The 21,027-nt window shown below is 40.0% G+C and overlaps 1 protein-coding gene and 1 long non-coding RNA gene across 7 annotated transcripts in view; both read left to right on the top strand.

Annotated features, from left to right (window-relative positions):
- Positions 1-21,027, top strand: part of LOC122989583 (inactive N-acetylated-alpha-linked acidic dipeptidase-like protein 2) — a 583,517-nt gene that overhangs the window by 359,425 nt on the left and 203,065 nt on the right. For all 6 annotated transcript variants that reach the window (XM_044362562.1, XM_044362561.1, XM_044362560.1 and 3 more), the window contains one exon: positions 430-573. In XM_044362562.1, the coding sequence (XP_044218497.1) occupies positions 430-573 (144 nt within the window). The remainder of the gene's footprint in view (positions 1-429; positions 574-21,027) is intronic.
- On the top strand, positions 5,812-9,907 carry LOC122989585. The gene is made up of 3 exons (XR_006405107.1): positions 5,812-5,824; positions 9,406-9,410; positions 9,808-9,907. It is a non-coding gene; the product is annotated as an uncharacterized LOC122989585 (long non-coding RNA).

The raw sequence follows: 21,027 nt of genomic DNA, 5'->3' as shown, positions 1-21,027 counted from the left end.
CAGTCAGTCATTTGATCTCTCTCCTCTGACTTCCACCATGTTTGTTTTGGTTGTGTTTAGTTTCATTTATCTTTTAGTTATGTACAATATGTACAATCTATTTTTAGTTACAACTCATGTTTGGTCTCTCCTCCTTTGTCCAGTCTTGAGGCAGGTTTTGACAGTATATACAATTGGCTATCAACATAGACACATATGACTATCCATATTGTGAGAAAACTGAAGAGGACCCAAAACAGAACCTTGAGGAATGCCAAATATTTCAGTTTATGTCAGCTTATTTTAAGATTTCAGGTCATAACAGAAAATGTTCATATAAATGAGTATCTGTCTCTATTTTCCGGACTCTCCTGCTTTGACTCCTTTTCTGTTCCTGCTTTTGTCTGATTTCCTCTGAATCCCTTCCTGTATTTCTGTATTTTTCTGTAGTTGGGGTGTCAAGGGAGGCTGGTGGAAGCCTGACATCTTTGTTGGTTCAGCCCATCTCTGCCTTCCTGGCCAAGACGTTACTGTCCTCGCCATCCACAGGCCAGGGAGTCTCCTGTACTCCTCTAGCCATGCCTCCAAATGCAGGTAAATGCACAAAACACAGTTGGATAGAGATGTTGCTGAAGCGTCGTTATCAATAATATTTTCACAATATTATAAATTATTTATATCAATCATAACATCAAACAGAATATATACTGTATATTGCCCAATATTGTTGTTGTTGTAAGGGACCATGTACCGTGTTAAACATAAATGTTGCTATTTGATGTACTATACCAGAGTTAGCTTATAGCTAATTTTAATCAGCAATCCCTTCAGCTGGCCACAATTAAAATATGGAACACCATAATAACAAACAGTACGAAGCAAAAAACATACAGGACACGTAATACAAAATTACACACAATAGCACATCACACACACCCACAATGTCAACTGTAAATGACAAATGTATGCTTGTCAAATTAAAAGCAAGATTATTTGCCTAAATGAGAAGACCATGAGATAAAATGTAGGGTCAGTGGTTAGAGTTAAGTTGATTTTAGCAGACTTTTTGATTTGGTTTTAAAAGTACTAATGGAAATACAATTCTTCATGTCGTCAGATAGGGCGCTCCACTGAGTTGTGGCTTTCACAGAGAAAGCTGACTGCCCAAATACAGTGTGACAGAATGATACAGTACAATTTATTATAGAGGATATTCTTGAGGATTTTATAGAGTTCACTGAGAGAAAATACACAAAGTCACATAATAGAGGAGCGGCCAAACCATTTAAAAGTTTATAAACAAGGCACAAATTTGAATATAATCTGAAATTCTCAAAGTTCCATAGATTGTATTTCTTCAGTAGCCTACAGTGACAATAATGCTTCAGCTTTTTATCCAGAGTTTTTGACATTTATTTATATAAATGGTGATTTTATGGCTGTTTTTCCAGCCTGCCCCCAACATTAAACGCAAAAGGACATATGGGGAAGGATCATAGCTTGCATAAATATCTTGGCTGCATCCGGAAACAGAAAGTTTCTAATGTGTCTAAAGTTTGCCAAGTTATGTTTCTTAAAATTAAAATTTCGATCCAATATCACGCCAAGATATTCAAAATCAGTGACCATGTTAATCCTTTGACCTTTGATGAGAATATCAGCGTAGGGAGGTTGTACCATAGTTTAAGAAAAAAGCACCCCTTTTGTCTTGTTAACATTCAGACTAAGACAGGATTGATCAAGCCACTGTGTGACCCTTTCCATCACAGCTGTTAGCTTGACAGCTGCTAACTCAGCTTTTTTTGCATGTGTGTATACAACAATGTCATCTGCATATATTTGCAGTTCTATACCATGACATTGTTGTGAAAGATCAATAATATATAGGCTAAATAATAGGGGGCCTAACACTGATCCCTGTGGTACCTCCATTGTGCACTTCATGTTACTGGACAGCGCATCACAAATTTGAGTTAGAAAATATGAAGACATCCGTGCCAGTGCTCTAGTTGAAAAGTAAATTTAGTGAGTTTTGAGATTAAAATGTCATGATTGACTGTATCAAATTCTATAGCAAATCTAAAAATATAGCACCAACTACTCCTGCTTTATCAGACAGAAAGTTTACCAGACAGAAAGTTTCAAATGTGTCTAGGATGTGGCTGGGGAGAAGGATGCCTGAGCTACTTTGCTTAGCCCCTTGCCAACACATACAGTACTGAGCAAGAAGGAGTGGATGGAAGAAACAAAAAGTGATTTTATCTGAGTCTATTTGTGTCAGCATTCTGAGAGATAAAGCCTTCCATTTAGAAGTGATGGCCATGATAGCAGTCTTCATTATATTATCAGCTGTCCTACAGCTGTCCTGCTGCAATCTCAAGCTTTGTAGGGATCCCATTCAATCATTCTGACATGCAGTACAAAGGTGTGTCCCTTGTGTCTATAATTACAGTTAAGATGCCTTTCGTTAGTTACGTATCGTTACCCCAGATCCTATGAGTATAGGCGTAGCACTCTAAGAGCTGTCACTCTGCTTGAGCAGTTGTGAAGATTCACAACCCCACAAGTGCAGAGCATAATAAGATAAAAAAAGTAGGGAGGCACGATATTATTGGCACGTCATCGGTATCAGCCAATAAAAGCTCTAAAATGAATTATCGGCATCGGCCAATTCTGCCAATTATGAGAAGCAGATTTGTTGCCATCTCCTCTGCCGCCTGACTGTGCTTCCCTCCATGGACTGTTTCACCCTGACGGCCCTGGTGCTTCCTTAGGCTCTCAGCTAACGTTAGCCCCGGCTCTCCATGTGGATCCAACCAGAGCACCGAGCCCCGCTTTGTTATTCAGGTTAAAGTGGGAAGAAACAGCGGGTCTGACAGCCACAGTGAGTTGGAACTATCGGCATATCGGATATTGGCAAAAAATCTAATATTGGCATCTACAATAAGCATAGACTGTGCCATGGTCATTCTTCATGCCAAGTGAAAAACTTTACACTCCTTTCACACCTGCCGCTGCAGAAGAGTGACGATAATTATGCACCGTAACAGTCCCAACACGAGCAGAGCACATGATGAAGGACAGCAGAGATCACTAATCCATGACGATGAGATTAGGTGAACATCTCCTGGCATGTGCGTAAAAAATGCCAAAGCTGACAACATATCACTGGCCGTCAAGCACGTTCAACACTGAATTAGTCAGAGAGGACACGTTGCTCAGATAAAACCGAATAAGGGGCTCAGAGAGGCCCATAATGGTACTGTATAGATGTCCACTACTGCCATTCCAGAAGAGCTGTGGATGAGGACAAAGCCGACATTGAGCTAGCACAGACGCCCTGTGGGGGATCCACCCCAGCTGCACCATAAGCTTGTGTGATAGCGTCACACAGCCAGTGAGCCAAACGCTGTTTTGACAGTAACATACCTTGTGTATGTCCCCTGTGATGGATGAACAGTTGCTGTGTCTGTCTGATATTTGCCATTCCCATTTCATAATGAGACAGAGCGCACACTGGGCAGAGTCAGTCAGATGTTTCCTCTGCTTCACTCCCGTGTGGTGGACCCACAACCGCTGGCCTATCACCAGGGGGTGTCTAGCTGCAACAGTGTGTCTCTGCGCCTCGGTAGCTACCATGGCTCCCCCACCAACAGCGGCACCTTAGTCGGGAACCATGATGCGCTTGTGCCTAATGGGGCCACCAGAATGGCCGCTAAATTCTCCTCCTGAATGTGCGCTAAGAGGTAAGGAATCAGGGGAACCAGGGGAAACGCTTAAAGAGGAGCTTTGTGTCACAGCCGGTGAGAGAAGGTGTCCACTCTCAGTAGAGGGCTGTGCGCAAGCGAAGTGTTTCAGCACTTCCAGCAACGTGGACAGCTCCAGTCAGTTCATGGGGGGGGGGGGGCGTGGCAGCTCTGGCCATATTCCTCCCACCACACGAGACTGACACATTCCTCCCCATCTGAAGAGAGATGCGTCTGTATATACTGAAATTTCCCAGTATGTCAGATCTGACTGTAGTGAGGGAGGAATAGTTATCATGTGTCTCTTGTGCCATATCGGGCAGAGGCGGCTGAACCACCTCTTTCCTTTCTCATATGAAGAGGCTTTAGAGGAACCACCACGTGACTGGCATACATCATGCCCAGCAAGCACATCACCAACAGCACCACTGGCCCAGCGTGAAGGCGTCTGCTCGCCACTGCAGCTCCTTGGCGGGCAGGCAAGCACAAAACTGGCAAGCGGCCAGGGAGGTGAGCACCAGTCTGGCGTTTTCAGCAGAGATGCATGACTTGCAGTGGGTGTGGAGATCTGATGGCAGGATGTAGCCAGTGTGGCAGGTGGCACACAGACGGACTGCTTTGGGACACTAGGCTTTCTTCATTCTTCTCTTTCCAACTGCTTCATAACACACTGAAGAAAAATTGGGAGCAGAGCTCATTTCACAACAGTATTATATACTGGAGATGAGGACCTGAGGGGGGCAACTGTTTGGGGCACAGTAGTGTGAAAGAAAATCTTCACAATTGCACATTCACATGGGATTAAACCCAACAGCGACAGCTCTTAGAGGGCAAAGCCAATACAAAATAGAACTTAAATTTGATTCAGGCATACAATTTTTATAGAAGATAGATTTTGATTCATTGATATTTTTACAGGCTCACTGCACATTGATCTCACTTTTGTTAATATGCAAGCATTTTGCATTTTCTTTTTTGGATATGAATGTAGAGCACTGAAAGACTCGAAAATACACAAACCAAAAGATAAAACATTGGAAAATGTGTTTGAGCTGTTGTTTTTGTCTCACTCTGCTTTATCTAAAAGGATCACCTTTACCACCTCCTACCTCTGCTAGCATATCAGTCACACTGTATGGTGATTCATTGAGTCATAACCTGGAATCTCGAGAGATGAGAACTCCAGCAACACTTGTAGTATGAAGAACAACTTTAGGGCCGGTATTTATCAACTTCTACAAATGACATGGATTTTATCTTTCACTCAGTCCAAATTGTACATTTAGCAATTTGCTTAGTAGGCCCACTAGTGACAGGACTTTGAGAGAATATTTTGTTACACATTTGATCCCAAAGTCAAGTGTATGGTATCACTTGAGGCAATTTATCAGATGTCACACAGCTTTCTTTCTGGAGCCAATAAAAGCTGTTACAACTTTTGTCACATATGGAGTACTCCCCAACACCTGGAAACAGACTTTGATGTGTAAAATCGGCGTACTTCCCCTTTAAACACAGCCATGTAACAGTAATAGCTCTTAGCACCTTCAGTCTGAAATGTTTCGGTGTTGAGCTTCAAGAGTCCATATCTGTTGACCCTAAGTGCAGATGAAGAAAGAACAAGAGGAATAAAGGTAAGGAGGCATACAGAGATAACATTTGTCTATATGTTATAGGCAGTTGTACCTGTCTCCTAGCACGCTGTAGAATGTTACTCTCATGCCATTATTTTCTGTCTCTCCTAACAGTGTGCAATCTTTAAAAAAAGATTAGCATTCATAAGAACTTTATATGTAGACCTGCTTTCTAACCCTTCTTTTATTACATCCTGTTTTTATTGTAGTTGTATGCCGTCCTTGCTCTTGTTATTTTGTGCTGTTTAATTACTTGAACTATCTTTTTATTGCTGTTCAGTTTTGATTGTGTTGAAATGTGACTTGGCTATTCAGTGCGCCTTATGGTCAGGTCATCATAAATGAGATGCAGTTCTTTATTAACCTATTGTGAACGAGATGAAAAAAAGAAATGCAGGGACAAGCTTTTACTGTATGCGTCACTGAGACCTTTCCTTCACACAAAAGGAGAATGAATAGATAGAGGTATTAAATAAAACAGATACTTTCTTATAATTGGGGTTTCCTCATTTCTCCTTGCAGGCAAAGAAAGACACTAAAACATGAGGGAATCAGGGCAGGACATTCCAGATCCTGAAGGCAAAAATGGCCATAAAATTCCTGTGAAGAAAATGACACTGTAAAAGCAGTCCTGTTAAAGAGGACAGAAATCAGCAAGAGCAGCCATGTCTATACCAGCAAAGTAATTTCTCTCACATTGAAAGGCAAGCTTGTCTCCTGTTCAGCAACAAATTGAAGCAAAATATCAAAAAAAAAGAAGAAGAAAAAGAAATGTATAGCAAGAGAGTTTAATTTCCTTTGCCAACAAGAGATAAATAGATGATAGAAGGTAAGCAAGCATATTTTCCTGTCATTCAAACAGGAGAGTGTTGGGTAGAAATATAAAAGAAACAAGCTAGACAAGCACAGAAGGTAGCGGTTAGGGAGGTGAAATAGGTGATGAGGGTTGGTTCAACCTAATTGCCAATTGTGACCTCCCTCTAGTTATATCTTTGCCTCCAATCGATTGCAGAGGAAAGGAATGAAACTATGTTTGTGGTGAGAACAACATTGAAAAATGAAAATGGAAGAAATAGTACCTACAAAAACCTTTCCAAAATGATCCATGAGATTGAGAATGAAAGGCCATTCTTGACCCTGGAAATAGTAGTAGTTTGTCAAAATAAAATTGAGGTTCAAATACCAGCACTGCCGAGTTTAAACAGAGACAGGGTGACCGTCTCCAACCTTTATATAACGACCACCGGTTATCACATGACCAAAACTCCAGAAACCACATGAGGACTGTCAAGGTGCTAACCTGTGCTTTTTTCAAGGAATAGCATTTTTAAGTACAACAAACAGTTTAGACTGTTAATATTTCTATGTTGTTCCATGTTTAGACATTGTTTCAATTGTTTTTACACAGTAATTTAAATTGCTTAATTGATTAACTGCCAGTATGGTTTGTATTGTAGGATGAGATACCTGTATAAAAGCAGGGGAGGCTCCACAGTTCATTTCACTGAGAGTTGAGAGTGCAGCTGCATGTGGTAGTGCTCAATAGCCAAGGTCTTTTTCATTTTCAACATCATTCTCTGCTGAATTGACTTACTGTATTTTTATTTATTTATTTATTTTTTTCATTTTTGTGTATAGTTTTCCCGCAACTCCACACCTTTACCAGCCTGAATTATACTGTTTTTAAGTGGTGGAAAAATCAAATAAACCATACTCGGGTGAAGATATTCCTGCTTCCATGTGTCCCTCCTCCACCTCTCTGCCAATACTTAGTGTGAGAACCATGAAGTATGTCCATGACAACTGAGCAAATTCCATCTGCTGATGAAGGCCGTGAGTTGTGGTTGAGGGCCTTGGAAAAAAGCTAGAAAGTGGAAGTGGGTTAAGATTATCTTGTCAAAAAGATACCCAGCACTTTATCATGAGGTGCCTTCCAAAAAGGTTTTGTTAAATGTAAGCAACTGAAACTACTTGGTTATGGTTAGAGAAAGATGGTGATCAAAGTTAAAAGAAACTGATGCTGACTGTTGGTGGAAGACAGGTTATAAGACTGGTGTCCAGTGTTTTAACAGTGCACTACTGCTGTCTTTACGTATGACTTTACATTATTCACACAACCACAAGAGATTGCTCTCCAGACAAAAAAAAAACAAAACATTTATCATTATAGGTTTATGTTTGACCAAATGACCAATGCTGTTGTCTTTCTAGTGAAGATAATCTCCCAATAGTCTCTCAGCTACATTTGTCTAACTCCTGGGTGTGCATTGTAAGTCGATTCAAAACCTCTACATGTGTCTAACAGCTAACAGCTGTGTCTCCATTGTTAATCTGTGTCATTTCTATCTCATAGGTGATATCTTGCAGTTTTTTGTCTGATCCTGTAAGCAACTGCTTCACTAGAGGAGTTGGGGATAGCCTTAGCATATTGACTGTGTGTGTTCAGGTAGTGTGTATATGTGCGTAAGAGAGCAGAGAGATGAGATGGATATAGTATTAAGGGGTAATTCCTGCTTTCGAGAGCATAAATCCCCTTTTATCACAGCATCATCACCACAGACTTCTACCACACTGCCACCTTCTGCTCTTTCACTCTCACATTATGAGTCCGCTGTCTTTCACTTAAGCTTCCACTCAATCACCCCCCCAGCAGTTTGCGGCAAGGGGAATGCAAGGGAGTCGATGTCTCTAGCATGTTTCCCCACTGTACATGTGTCTGTCCACAGTCTGTCCATTTCCATTTATTCCCCAATATATCCAAGCAGCTGGTCACTGACTGGAACACTGCTTTCTGCCGCTCCCCATGTTGCACAGATAACACACACACACACACACACACACACACAATTCATTACTGTTAGGCACCCATGCTGTCCGAGTGAGTCACACAGACAATCATTGATGCACCTCCAAAAACCACTGGCCGAAGACATGAGCACAATTGATCCTTCAGTGCAGGGGGGCAGATTGTTCATGTGTGTAGCACTTTTGCCTGGTATTGTTTTCAGTTGCAAGTTTTAAGTATCCCATGGTGTTAGTGCTTTAAGAATTTCAGTATTATTGAATTTTAGTGTTTTTTGGTGTCAAACGGTTTGTTGAGTATCTTATATTGACACTTTTTTGGGCACTTATTGGTTTGTAGAATATTTTAGTGTAATACCAGTGTATCTGCTTTGACTGTCTTTTCAGTGGTTTGTGTCTTTTCGTGCTACAAATGAATATTACGTATTATATTTTTTGTGTGTCACATGATCTAAATAGTGTTGCTGTTCCAGTTCTGGCAGAGGTACTGTTAGTGTTGGAGTAGAGAGAGTGTGTGTGTGTTTGTGTGTGCGTGTGTGTGTGTGTGTGTGTGTGTGTGTGTGTGTGTGTGTGTGTGTGTGTGTGTGTGTGTGTGTGTGTGTGTGTGTGTGTGTGTGTGTGCGTGCACAATTGCGCATGGGTGTTTGTTCCCACTCTCTGACAACAGACATCTGTGAAGACCGAGCTTTATGTACATCCAATGGTTCTGCAAAGTAGGCTTCTTTTTGAAATGTTGCCATTACATCAAATGAGTTGGATAGAGGGAGAGAATGGGTGCATTAGAGGGAGAGAGACAAAAGGGAAGACAAAGAGAGCGAGCGAGAGAGATGTAATCTGTCTCCAATCGATTGGCTGCACCTCTGACCACTCTTGGGATCCCACTATCATTTGTTTCCATCTGTCTGCCTCCTTTCATTTTTTTCTCTCTCTTTTTAATTCCTTTTCTCCTTATTTTTCTCTTTTAATTCCCATTCAATTAAGGCTGGCTGTATTGGCTGGCCATTGGTTAATTGCTCAGGGACCCTCCACGGAGATCACCAGACCTAAACGAGAGACGCGGTCGACCTCACAGTACTTGGAGTGCGGTGTGTGTATGTGTGAATTTGTTCATCTATATCAGTCTTTTGCCTGTGTGCATATTTACACAATGTACACTCTTTCATTTAAAAGACTTCCTAACTTTCATCAGTTTGATGGCATTAACTATTGTGTGTCCTTGTGAAGGGTTAGGTGCAACACACAAGCATATGTATTGTAATCCTGCATACTTATTCCTTTTGTTTGAATTCTTCCAAACATATCTTCAGTAGTCACATACAGGCCAGCTTAGTTACTTAAATCAGCCCAATCAGCCAAACAAGTCCAGTAGGGCAAGGCAGGGACAGTGAGACAGGGTGTGTCCTCATGATGTGTGCAGCTAAAAGCAACCTCTTAGCAACAATCCTGAAATACACTAGAAACTACTGCTAACATCCTAGCAATAAGCCTTTTTCATAGCTACACTGTGTGAAATGATCACAGCAACATTTTGACTTGCCAAACTAGGTGTAGTACAGGTATTACTAATAACAGTGGCTCTGTTCTATTTTAGTAGTTTCCCAGTGAGCCATGACAGTGTGACAGTGAGTCAGTATACACAAACATAGACTGTAAGAAATTGTGGACGTAGTCACCATGGCGTCACCCATTGGTTTGTGAACTGCTGTTTTGAAGCCTCGAGTGTAGTGATTTGACCATCGCCATCTTGGATTTGACCATCGCCATGTTTGATTTTTGGAGCCAGAAGTGACCATATTTGGACGAGAGGGTGGCGCATGGATGTATAATACATACTTGGGGTTAAGCTGACCATAGTGCTAGCTGCTAGCTTGGTTAGCACGGTGCATTTACAATCTATGGTTAACAGTAATAATTCTAATGCTAATGCCAATAGGGGTGTGCCCAAATACAGATCCGTGATGAATATTTTTTTCATACAAACATTTTTAAAATTATTTGTTTTTGGGAAGAAAAGAACAACATCTCAAATACCAGCATGCTTGTCGGTTACATTGCTATCTCAGTCTATCTCCTCTGCTCCGCTGTTACGTCTATCAGCAGGTCTCAATGAGGGGAGTCACATCCACCTGCTACATGATGTACATTTCCTTATTTGGACATCACTCCCGGAGTTGGGGGTGTTCCCCAGAGATAAAGCTGAGCTACTGACACACGCAAAGTGTTCCCAAGGGACTCTCCATAACCTGTTCCATAATCCTTTCCACAAACTTAGGTTGTAAAAAATAGGCAATAAATAATCGCCTTTGAAGTTCTTCCCTACACGTTGCACGGTGTGCTGTCTCTGTGTTATGGGTGTATAAATAGGTGGACGTCTGTCTGCAATGAGATGATGAGTAAAGTTTTAGCTCAGTATTCAGCACAGTCGTCTATGATCTGGGAGACTCAGAGAGACAGTTGAAGACCCGGTGTGGCGACCTCCTTCTTAAGGTAGTTTATTCATGAACACTTATTGTAACACTTTGATTTTCTAAAATTAAAAGTGTAATAAAAACAAAAACAAGATTTTTAAGCCTCTTTCCATTTTTATTCAAATACAAATGCAAATGCAAATAATTTTGCTGCCTCAACAAATACAGATACAAATACAAAAACTGGGCTCTCTTCACATCCCTAAATGCTAATTTTCGCTAGTGAAAAACAGGCCTGAAGCTCTTAAAACAAAATGCACTCACAGGAAAAACTGAACATCCAACTCCATAGAGGGTCTTTTATCACAACCAAACACTGGACAAGACTTTTTTAGGTGACCAAAATGTTACAATTTACTTTCATTTACTGAAAACACACTGTGACATAGCAGCAGCTACGCCTGTACATAATCAACGTTGTCGCCGTGGTAGCAACTTGTCAATCACAACTTAGCCACGCCCTAAAGAATACGCTGCTTTATCGTCTATTTTGCTTTAAATGGGGCCATAATTTATAAAATGATCATCATGATGCATTGAAGAAGACTTGAAACTAGTGATAGAGACCATAAACTCACAAGGAAAGTTTTAACTGAGGTAATAAATCAAGTGAGAGGTAGGGTTATTTTCTCATAGACGTCTATACAATCGGACCTCTTTTTGGAATCAGTGGAGTTGCCTCCTGATGGCCATTAGAAAGAATGCAGGTTTAAGGCACTTCCGCATTGGCTTCACTTTTTAGGCTGGGAGCTACCCGCTTGTGCACAATACAAGGACACTGAAACTGAGGCAGCTAAATGGAATTCAGCCGTCATTCCTTTTATTATTTACACCTGTTCTTACTGTGACCTGTTAAAATGTTTTAGTGAAAATACTGTGCCACCAACAAGCTACCACATAAGAAGCACTTACATCATCTTACCAACTATTTAGCATCCACACTACACACCAGTTAGCAATAGGTAGCAACACATTAGCTAACACACAGTGGTAGGTAATGTGTAGCCTACCAGCCACCAACCACCTAGCAACAAGAGGTTCCTGGGAAATTCATTCAGTAAGCACACCTAAAATGTGCTCAGAATTGTTGTAGTATATAATGTGTAGTGTTCTTTGTATTCTCAAGGTGAATGAACCATAGTAAATTCTTGCAAATAAATATGTCAGTTTTGTAAACTGAGATCAGATGCCTTTACTCTCCCTACAGACTCTGTTGACTTCCTTCTTCATTTACAGTCTGAAGTTGATAAGTTATTGCATTTTCACACCTGCTTGTATCTCTGTCTCTCTGTATTTCTGCACTCTTACTCTCTTACGTGTCTATTTGTTCATCTGTCTAAATACCTTTTGTTTCCCATATTGTCTGTGTGTCTGTACGCATGCCCACCTCTCTCATCTCTTCAACCCTTTTTCGATTGATTAATTCACTGAACACACCCTGTCCCCATCAGGCCTTAGGGCTTTGGCTCTGACTTTATCTGAGAGGTCTGTCTGTTGACCAGACAATTACCAGGCTAGTCCATCACTACCTCTAAGGCGTGTTGCAAGCCCATGTTTACCCTGGCAAGGTTGTGATTGTACACACACATCTACAGTCAACACATACACACACTTTTTTCTTCCTGCTACATGTTCATGACTTAACACACGTTAACACTTGGAAGCAAAACATTGATTTTTAAAACGTGGGATTTAAAGCATTTTGTAGCAAGCTTCCTTTATTCAGCTTTATACTACATTAGTGTCTGTTGAGTGTGTTGATGAAATGAGTGTAAGGACTGGAGAGAGTGTGACAGTCATTTTGTCCTGCCTGCACATCATAATTTGATTGATTGGTTCGCCTATAACTATTAATTTTTTATTTGTGGTTGATTATTGTGTTCTGATAGGCCTTACTGACAATAAAATAAGTTTCTCTCAATAAAGTAAGTTTCTCTCTGCCCCTAAAAATCACCCTTCACACAGACTGAGGTGCACTTTAAATATTTGATGGTTAATATATGCTTCTGAGAAATACAGGGATTTGCTCCCATTCAGCCACAAGAGCATTAGTCCAGCCCAGCATCAATGGTATTGGGTGATATTGTGTTGGATGGGGTTAAGGTCAGGGCTCTGTGCAGGTCAGTCAAGTTTTTCCACATCAAAGTAGGGAAACCATTTCCTTACAGAGCTACTGGTCCAGCAAACTGCTGCATGCTGTAACATTAACATTTCCCTTGATAGGAACTAAGGGTCTAACCCAAACCATGAAAAACTCTAGACCAAAAGTACACATAAATAAGTGTATGTATATGTGTATATGTGTAATGCTACAGCTGGTGCATTTTAGTTATGTTTTGTGCAAGTGTGCACTCTCTGTCTTTCTCTCACTCACACACACACACTCACACACACACACATATATCCATCGAAAACCAATTAATGCTGTAGAAAACTCATAGCTGAGGAATGTAACTTCAGCAAGTCAACTGTGTCTGAATTCTTCTTCTCTTAATTTTATAACACATGCAATTCTTTCTTTCCCTCTCTCTGTCTCTCTCTCCCACTCAGAACAAATGCTAAAAGTGTAGCAAATTTCCGTGGCAATTACATTGCGAGGCAAAGCAGAACAACTTGAAATGGCTTTATAGAAAGGACTCCCAGGCCCTTTAATTACACTGCTATTGATTGCTGTGTGCAGGTCTCCCACATTCACTTACTGCTTTTTCTTCAACTCTGCATTTAGTACCCTGCAGAGAATGGCACTGAGAGGCCTATGGATTTAGACTCTATGATCATACAGTGCTGCTTGAAAGTTTGAGAGCCCTTTAGAATTTGCTCTGTTTCTGCATGAATATGACCTAAAATGTGATCAGATTTCCATTCAAGTCCGAAAAACTAGATAAAGAGACATCAGTTGAACAAATGACACAAAAACCTTACACTTGTTTGTTTATTTATTGAGGAAAATTATCTAATATTACATATTTGTGTGTGGCAAAAGTACCTCTAGGATTATCAGTTCCTTTGTTGGGTGTTTCAATCATTTGGATGAAAATCAAGTGTGAGTCTAGGAGGCCCTGCCTTGTTTAAAGAAGAGAAATCTGGGTCTTCACTATCAAAGTCTGAGCTTCATAACACAGGTTTGTGGAAATGTGTTATAGCTCGAACAAAGGAGATTTCTTAAGACCTTAGAAGAAGAGTTGTTAATGCTCACCAAGCTGGAAAAGGTTACAAAACCATTTCTAAAGAGTTTTGACTTCACCAGTTGACTGTCAGGCAGATCATGTACAAATTGAAGACATCCAACACCATTGTTACACTCCCCAGGAGTGTTTGAACAACAAAGATCACACTAAGAGCAGGCATATAATACTCCAGGAGGTCACAAAGGACCCCAGGGTAACATCTTGGAAACTAAAGGCCTCTCTTGCAGTGGCTACAGTCAGTGTTCATGAGTCCACTGTCAGGAGAACATTGAACATCAATGGTGTGCATGGTAGAGTTGCAAGAAAAAAGCCACTTCTCTCCAAAAAAAGTATTGCTTACGTTGCTGTTGGCTCAAGACCAAGTGGATAAGCCAGAAGGTGATCAAAACAATGTCCTGTGGATGGATGAGACCAAAATCGAACTTTTCAGCTTGAATGAGAAGAATTATGTTTGGTGATGAGCAAACACTGCATTCCAGCCTAAGAACCTGAACCCATCTGTGAAACATGGTGGTGATAGTATCATAGTTTGGGCTGCTTTGCTGCCTCTGAACCAGAACGGCTTGCAATCATTGAAGGAGCTGTGAGTTCTGAGTTGTACCAGCAAATTCTACAGGAAAATGTCAAGGTATCTGTCTGCAAACTGAAGCTCAACAGAAGGTGGGTCATGCAGTAAGACAACGACCTTAAACACACAAGTCGTTCTACCAAAGAATGGTTAGAGCAGAAGAAAGATAATGTTTTGGAATGGCCAAGTCAAAGTCCTGACCTTAATCCAATAGAAATGGTGTGGATGGACCTGAAGCAGGCAGTTCATACAAAGAAGCCCACCAACATCCCTGAGTCGAGACTGTTCTGTAAGGAGGACTGGGCTGAAATTCCTCCAAGCTGATGTGCACGGCTGATGAACAGTTATTGGAAATGTTTGGTTGAAGTTATTGCTGCAAAAGGCAGTCACACCAGTTACTGAAAGAAAGGGTTCACATACTTTTGCCTCACACAAATATGTAAGATTGGATCATTTTCCTAAATAACTAATTGAAAAAGTTTTGTTTTGTTTTTTTTGTCTCATTTGTTTAATTGGGTTCACTTTATCTAGTTTTAGGACATGTGTAGATCACGTTTTAGGTCATATTTATGCAGAAATAGAGAAAATTCTCAAGGGTTCACAAACTTTCAAGCTGCACTGTATATCAGCTCTTTTCATTAAGTGGCACCTGTGGTTCAAATGTATGAATCCATGGGTGATAAAATTGGCTTTCTTTATTGCAAGATGTGATTCATTTCTTGTGGCAACAGGTGGTGTTTCAAAACTTTTTACGCCACTGAAATATGAGTAATACGATATGTGGTTGTGCTAGAATGTAGATTTGTATGGCAGCAAAACAGTCAGATCCTGTTTCAAGCAATACTTCACAGCTATGCATCAAGTTGAATTAAAAATAAATGTCAATCGCTTTTCTTTACACCCTTAGCACCTTTTCAAATGGGTAATCCAATAATATATGTTTGTTACTACGTCTAAAAATGACCGTCATGCTATCACTAATGTGTCATTGCTTATAGTGCTTTATAATTCACTAAAATGTGTCAGTTATTGTTACAAACAGTGGCTCCTTGTTGATCTTATTACAGCAATAAAAGGGAGACTGTCTCTGCCTTCCATAAAATTCTACCTGCATCCCTCCCGACTATACCTGTATAATATACCGATGTGATGCTGCACTTTCTGCAGCCATAATAAATAGCCAACATTTATCTATTCTAGAGATATGTCTTGGTGCTACATTAAACTGATTTGGATCTACAGCCTGTTGTTTTTATAAAATGGCCATTCATTGTTTTATAAGGGGAGGGTCAAAGGTGGAGGATTTCTCTGATTGTGTGCTGGGACAGTTTGGATTATCAAGTAAAAAAAAGAGACTGTCCTCACCAGAAGAAAAACACTGGCCATTTATTCAAACACTTAAAACAACCTATGTTTACAATCACCTGACAAGGGCCTTATGATTGTGTGAATAATTATTTAGCACTACAGGCAGCATGACATTGTTATAATGCCACAAAAAAGTAGGACTTAAGGGTGATTAAGTGTTACACTTTTACACTGGAGACTATTTTTTTCATATTTTACCACACTCAACAGCACCCCTCAATGATGTGAGCTGTGATCAGAGGTGCAACACACTTAAAACACCCAGAGAAGGAACTGAAACACTGATTTTCAGCCTGCAAGTTACACTTTAAAGCTGCACTAATCAATAAATCTATATTTATAAAAAAGAATAAATGGCGGTCTACAGTATGAAACACGTTGTTGCTTGTAGAGAGGAGCCCACAGAGAATTATCATGCAACATAGCAGTTCCCCTCAACTCTACAAAGTGTTTTAGCATCTTTCAGCTCATTGTTTTGGTTTTCCATCCGGCAGTTTTACTGTCTTGGTTCATGAACATTGTTTCAGCAGAGGCTGTTTTCAGTGAAAAATCTCTGATTAACCCATTGTACTCTACCTGCCCAGCACCAAACAGCACATACACAAAGTAAGCATCCACCTGGTGAACATAAGGAATCAGATGTTTTTCTCAGGAGTTGGCGGTGACCACAGCAGAACTAAAAGGAGAGTGAATTTTGGGCTGACATTCATGAGGTGACCAAACATGATTCCAAAAGAATGCCAATGCTACATTGTGTCTGCTGGTTGTGTCAATATTCAACTGTTTGACTACACATTTGCCATGTGTTTACAGCCTCTGCTTCCAAGAGGCCAAAAATAAATAAAAAAACCCTCTGCTTTAACTATTTCAGAAAATGATCACATGAATCACTTTTGTCACCATCATATGGGTCATTTTGGAAGGCCATCATGAATGGACTATTTTGCTGTTCAGGTTTGGAGGATTTGTTGAAAAAAGTTTTTCAGTGTCATGGGTGATGTCCCTTAGAGCAGACAGAGGTTAAGTATCTTGATCAAAGACAAAGACTGAATGGACATTTGGGGGGGGGGACCTGTGTTCCTGAGAGACGACCTCTCTAACCACCACCACTGTGCTGCTTACAAGGGAAATCATGAAATGTGAAACACAGCAGCAAAGCACTGTTTAACACATCACAATACCTCTGATACATTCATTGAAATTACAACATTGATTCCACTGACATCTACTGTTTGACTGTTATTATTTTAACAGCAGCAGGTAGAAAATCATGCAAAAGCATACCGAGAGGGGCTACAGAAATAGCTGCTTATACATTTCATTTAGCTCATGAAAATCAGACACACAGTCCCTTTAAATATTTTCATCAACTCTCAAAAACTTAACTCAGAGTCACCTCTTACCTGTAGAGGCAGGCCTATCTGTAAACCCATTCATCATGAGGGAAATTACTCTATGACAAATCTCTCTCGCTCCTCTCTGCCTACGTCTGCAGATTGAATACACAAACCGGCCACATGTTCCATCCCTGCTCTTTAGCCAAAGTCATTTGTGCCAGTGTCAAAAGTGATAAATGGGTTATGCGGCGCCTATGAGAGAAAGCAGTGAATTTTTATAATGTATTAAACAGGAGCGAGAGGGCGAGCAGGCAGGCAGGCAGGCAGGGAGGATGGGAGCAGAGCTAGGAAAGTGGGCTGTCATGTTGTAGTGCTGTGCTGTAGGCAGGGGACCTCTGTCACACACAGTTTGAGCCCCTCCTTCACATCTTTACTGGTACCTCGTCTGTATTTCCCTCAGATATCCAGCCATCAGCCCCCCTAGAGTTCACAGCCGTCCAGCAAGGCAGCAGAGCTGACAGACACAATATCCAGTAACTGCTCTGTCAAATGCTTCTTATGAGTGTGGCCTTGTTTTGCTAACTTTGTTAGAGCCAGTTGGAATTTCAGACCTTCACATGAGGAAATTGTGTCAATGTGAGGATGTTTTGGTTGTTAGTCATTTCTTTATAGAGTTCATTCAAGAGCAGGATGAGAACATAGTTTACATTCAAGGTTTCTCACCAGAATGCATTGTGGACCTTGAGGGCTCAGAAATGTGTTGAATGTATTTTCTTCTTCATAATTTTTTTTTTTTTTTTTTTTTCTGGAATTTTTTGAGACTGTGGTCAAGTACAATAGTGAAAGTGAGGGAAGTCACATGCTGTAGCCTGCATACAATACACATTTGCTGTCAAAAGGAATGTGTATGAATCACATGGTGGCCAAAAACGATACAAGGTTTGTTTGCTTGGACAGCTTTTCTTAGAAATTATACTATAGTTATAGTTTTTCCTCAAACATTAGGTGACCTTGGAAAAAATGCAGTTGCTTTGTGCAGAATGCAGTGTAAGAAATGAATGTTTCTCTTCCCATTGAAAAGCTTAGGGTTGGGGTTAGGGAAGCAGCTGTGCTCTGGTCTTTTTTTTTTTCTTTTTTTTTCTTAAGAAAAATGGAGGTTAACCCAACATATGTTATGCAAACCAACCAGTTAGTCCTCATTCTTTCTTTCAGTCTTGTGAAAGTGAAACATAGTGTTTCCAGTCATGCATAAATCTCAACTTCTTTGTCTGATTCTGGTGATTTAAGCTGGAAGTGGAAGCTTGCAGTGGAAGAGACAGTCTCAAACTAGGCTAGTGCTTTCCATGACAAACCATCTATGGTATTATTATCTTAAAAATATCAGTAAGTCTTTTTTTTTTTTTTATCTAATTCCCTATTATCATAATCTCATCATTTGTTGTAGATTTTAAGAGTTTTATTCTACTGGCTGTGTTGTGTAAACCAAATGGTAGCCACGGTTTACCATATGCCGAAATCTTCTGAATCAAACGAACATCATTATTTTTGGACAAAGACAACAACCATTATACAAATTAAAAAAAAAAAAAAATTGTATAAAATGAAACATGAAGCTCTGTGAGTTAGAAACTGTAAGCAGAGGTCATGTGTGAGTGTGAGAATGGATGCACAGGAAGGAGGAGAGAGACCTCACTAAGTTATTCTTTCAAGTAGTTCTAAGTAACATGATTATTATTCAGAGCCACCCCTCACAACCTCTGTTCTCTAATTGGGTAAGAGTGATGCAGAGAAATCCCACAACCACACACACACACACACACACACACACACACACACACATTAGTGGATACAGTTTGATCAGAACAGACAGACACACAAATGGAGCTGGTGATTATTTTAATGTCACTCTAACTGGCTAACCCCATTAGCTGCTTAGCACTTACACTGCACCTACTTTTTTCTTGTAAAGTTGTTGCTAACTTACCGCATTAATTTTCACTTCTCTTCATTTCTATCTCAAGATAACATAGTGGATGACAGAATGACAGCAACACCTTACAAAACAGTCCTGTCCAATACAACAAAACTAGCCTATAAAAGGACCACAAAGTTGACCTTCTCACTAAAATAACACCAAAAAACAGTATAAGCTTTAGGATTCATTGCAGGGCTGCTCTACTTGAATGCGTTAGACTGTACATATGTTGCTGTTATTTGCAACAACTTTCTGAAAGTTAGACAAACAGTTCTATCTAATGGATCCCCTGACTTTTCATCTACTTACTACTGCATCACTGTCATTGGAATAAAATAAATGTTAAAAAAATTAAATTGAAGCAAAGCATGTGCGCCTGGCACTTATGAAGAGTGGTTTCCTCTTAGAAATGAGCTTATGCATGCATGTCTGTGTGTGTGTGTCTGTGTGTGTGAGAAGAGCTCTCAATCAAGTCTCATCCACTTGACATACTCCAATTATTCCTTGAGAGATAGAACAGAAGAGACAGAAGATTTGACAGAATGAAATTGTGTGTGTGTGAGTGTGAGAGAGAGAGTTTTTACTTGTACATGTACTTTCCTGTTTGATTGTGTTGGCTCATCTAGTCGATCAGTTTGCAGCATCAATCCTAACATGACAACATAGAGCAAAATCTATATTGAAATCATTTTGCACAAAACATATTTCTTCTTCTATACTTTTTCTTTCCTTTGTCTTTCTTAAAAATTCCATTCATTTTCAACTTAATTTAGCAAATAGGTTTTGTAGGAAAAGTCATGCCAACAAGATTTTTTATTCAACATAACAAAGAAACATTTATATTAAATATTAAATGCATCTGCTGGATGTATCTGCAGAATGTGCTTCAAAGAATTTTTTTTTTTCCTATAATATTGAAACAGTCATTCTTATGACTAATCTGTGTAGGAACAGAGTGTCAGGGTTAACATATGCTTGGCAAAAACATATTTAATAGTTTATTGTGTTTGATAGAGTGGATAATTCTGTTAATGCTGCCTAAAACTGGCCTACTGATTATTCTGGCAGATTGTTTTATTTTTCCTGTCTGCCTCTGAAGAGGATGTTTCTAACACGAGCAATCACACATCATGGATGACTTTGAAATTGCTCACCACCACTTTTTTGATTTCAGTTTGTTTATTTCCCACTTCTGGTATGCTTCAATATATGCAGCAGCTTGGTAACTTGTAAACTTTATTTCCCCAACAGCATGTTTGACAGAGCCGGCGAGCCATGCTGTTTCTCATTTACATCCTCTCTCTGGGCGTTTACTAATACAATGCGTGTTCATTATACTGCTGTCTTATCACAATGGGGACAAACTCAGACTGTGTGTCATTCAGCATCTTGCATTACAATGTAAATTATACAACAGGTAGTTCCAACCAAGCAATCTGATTGGTCAACTAAACATTTAGAACACGCTCAAATCAGCATGACAGCACACCTAGCCGTGCTCAAATGAAAAAAGCCTCATCACTAAAAATATTACTCCTTCATTCATTAGAACTACAGACTATGACATCGTGCTAAAAACAGTCACTTCTGGGTAGACGACTGGTGGTTGATTTGACTTGTGGAGATATGTGAACTTGGAAAACTTGTTTTTTCTGTTGTCATGTTCAGCCGTAACTGTAACATTTTAATATATACAGTTAAACACGGCAGTCCGACCTATCTGACATTTGTGCTGGGGTGTCTGTATGTAATGTGTTGCTTTGCTAGTTGCTTTCGTTTTGTTTTGTTTTGTTTTGTTTTGTTTTGTGGGGATCTGCGGTGAAAACCCGGAGCGGAGTTTTGAGTTGTCTTACTTTTATGTTTGTGAAACTGGATTGAACTGAACTGGTTTACCGAGTGGACTGAACTCTGAGACTGTGGGATGAGTTACACACGCACACAGTTACACACACACAAAACCCA

Source organism: Thunnus albacares, chromosome 9 (assembly GCF_914725855.1).
Source record: "Thunnus albacares chromosome 9, fThuAlb1.1, whole genome shotgun sequence".
Classification (NCBI taxonomy): domain Eukaryota; kingdom Metazoa; phylum Chordata; class Actinopteri; order Scombriformes; family Scombridae; genus Thunnus; species Thunnus albacares.
The sequence above is the reverse complement of the archived record's forward strand: the minus strand, read 5'-3'. Positions and strand labels throughout refer to the sequence as shown.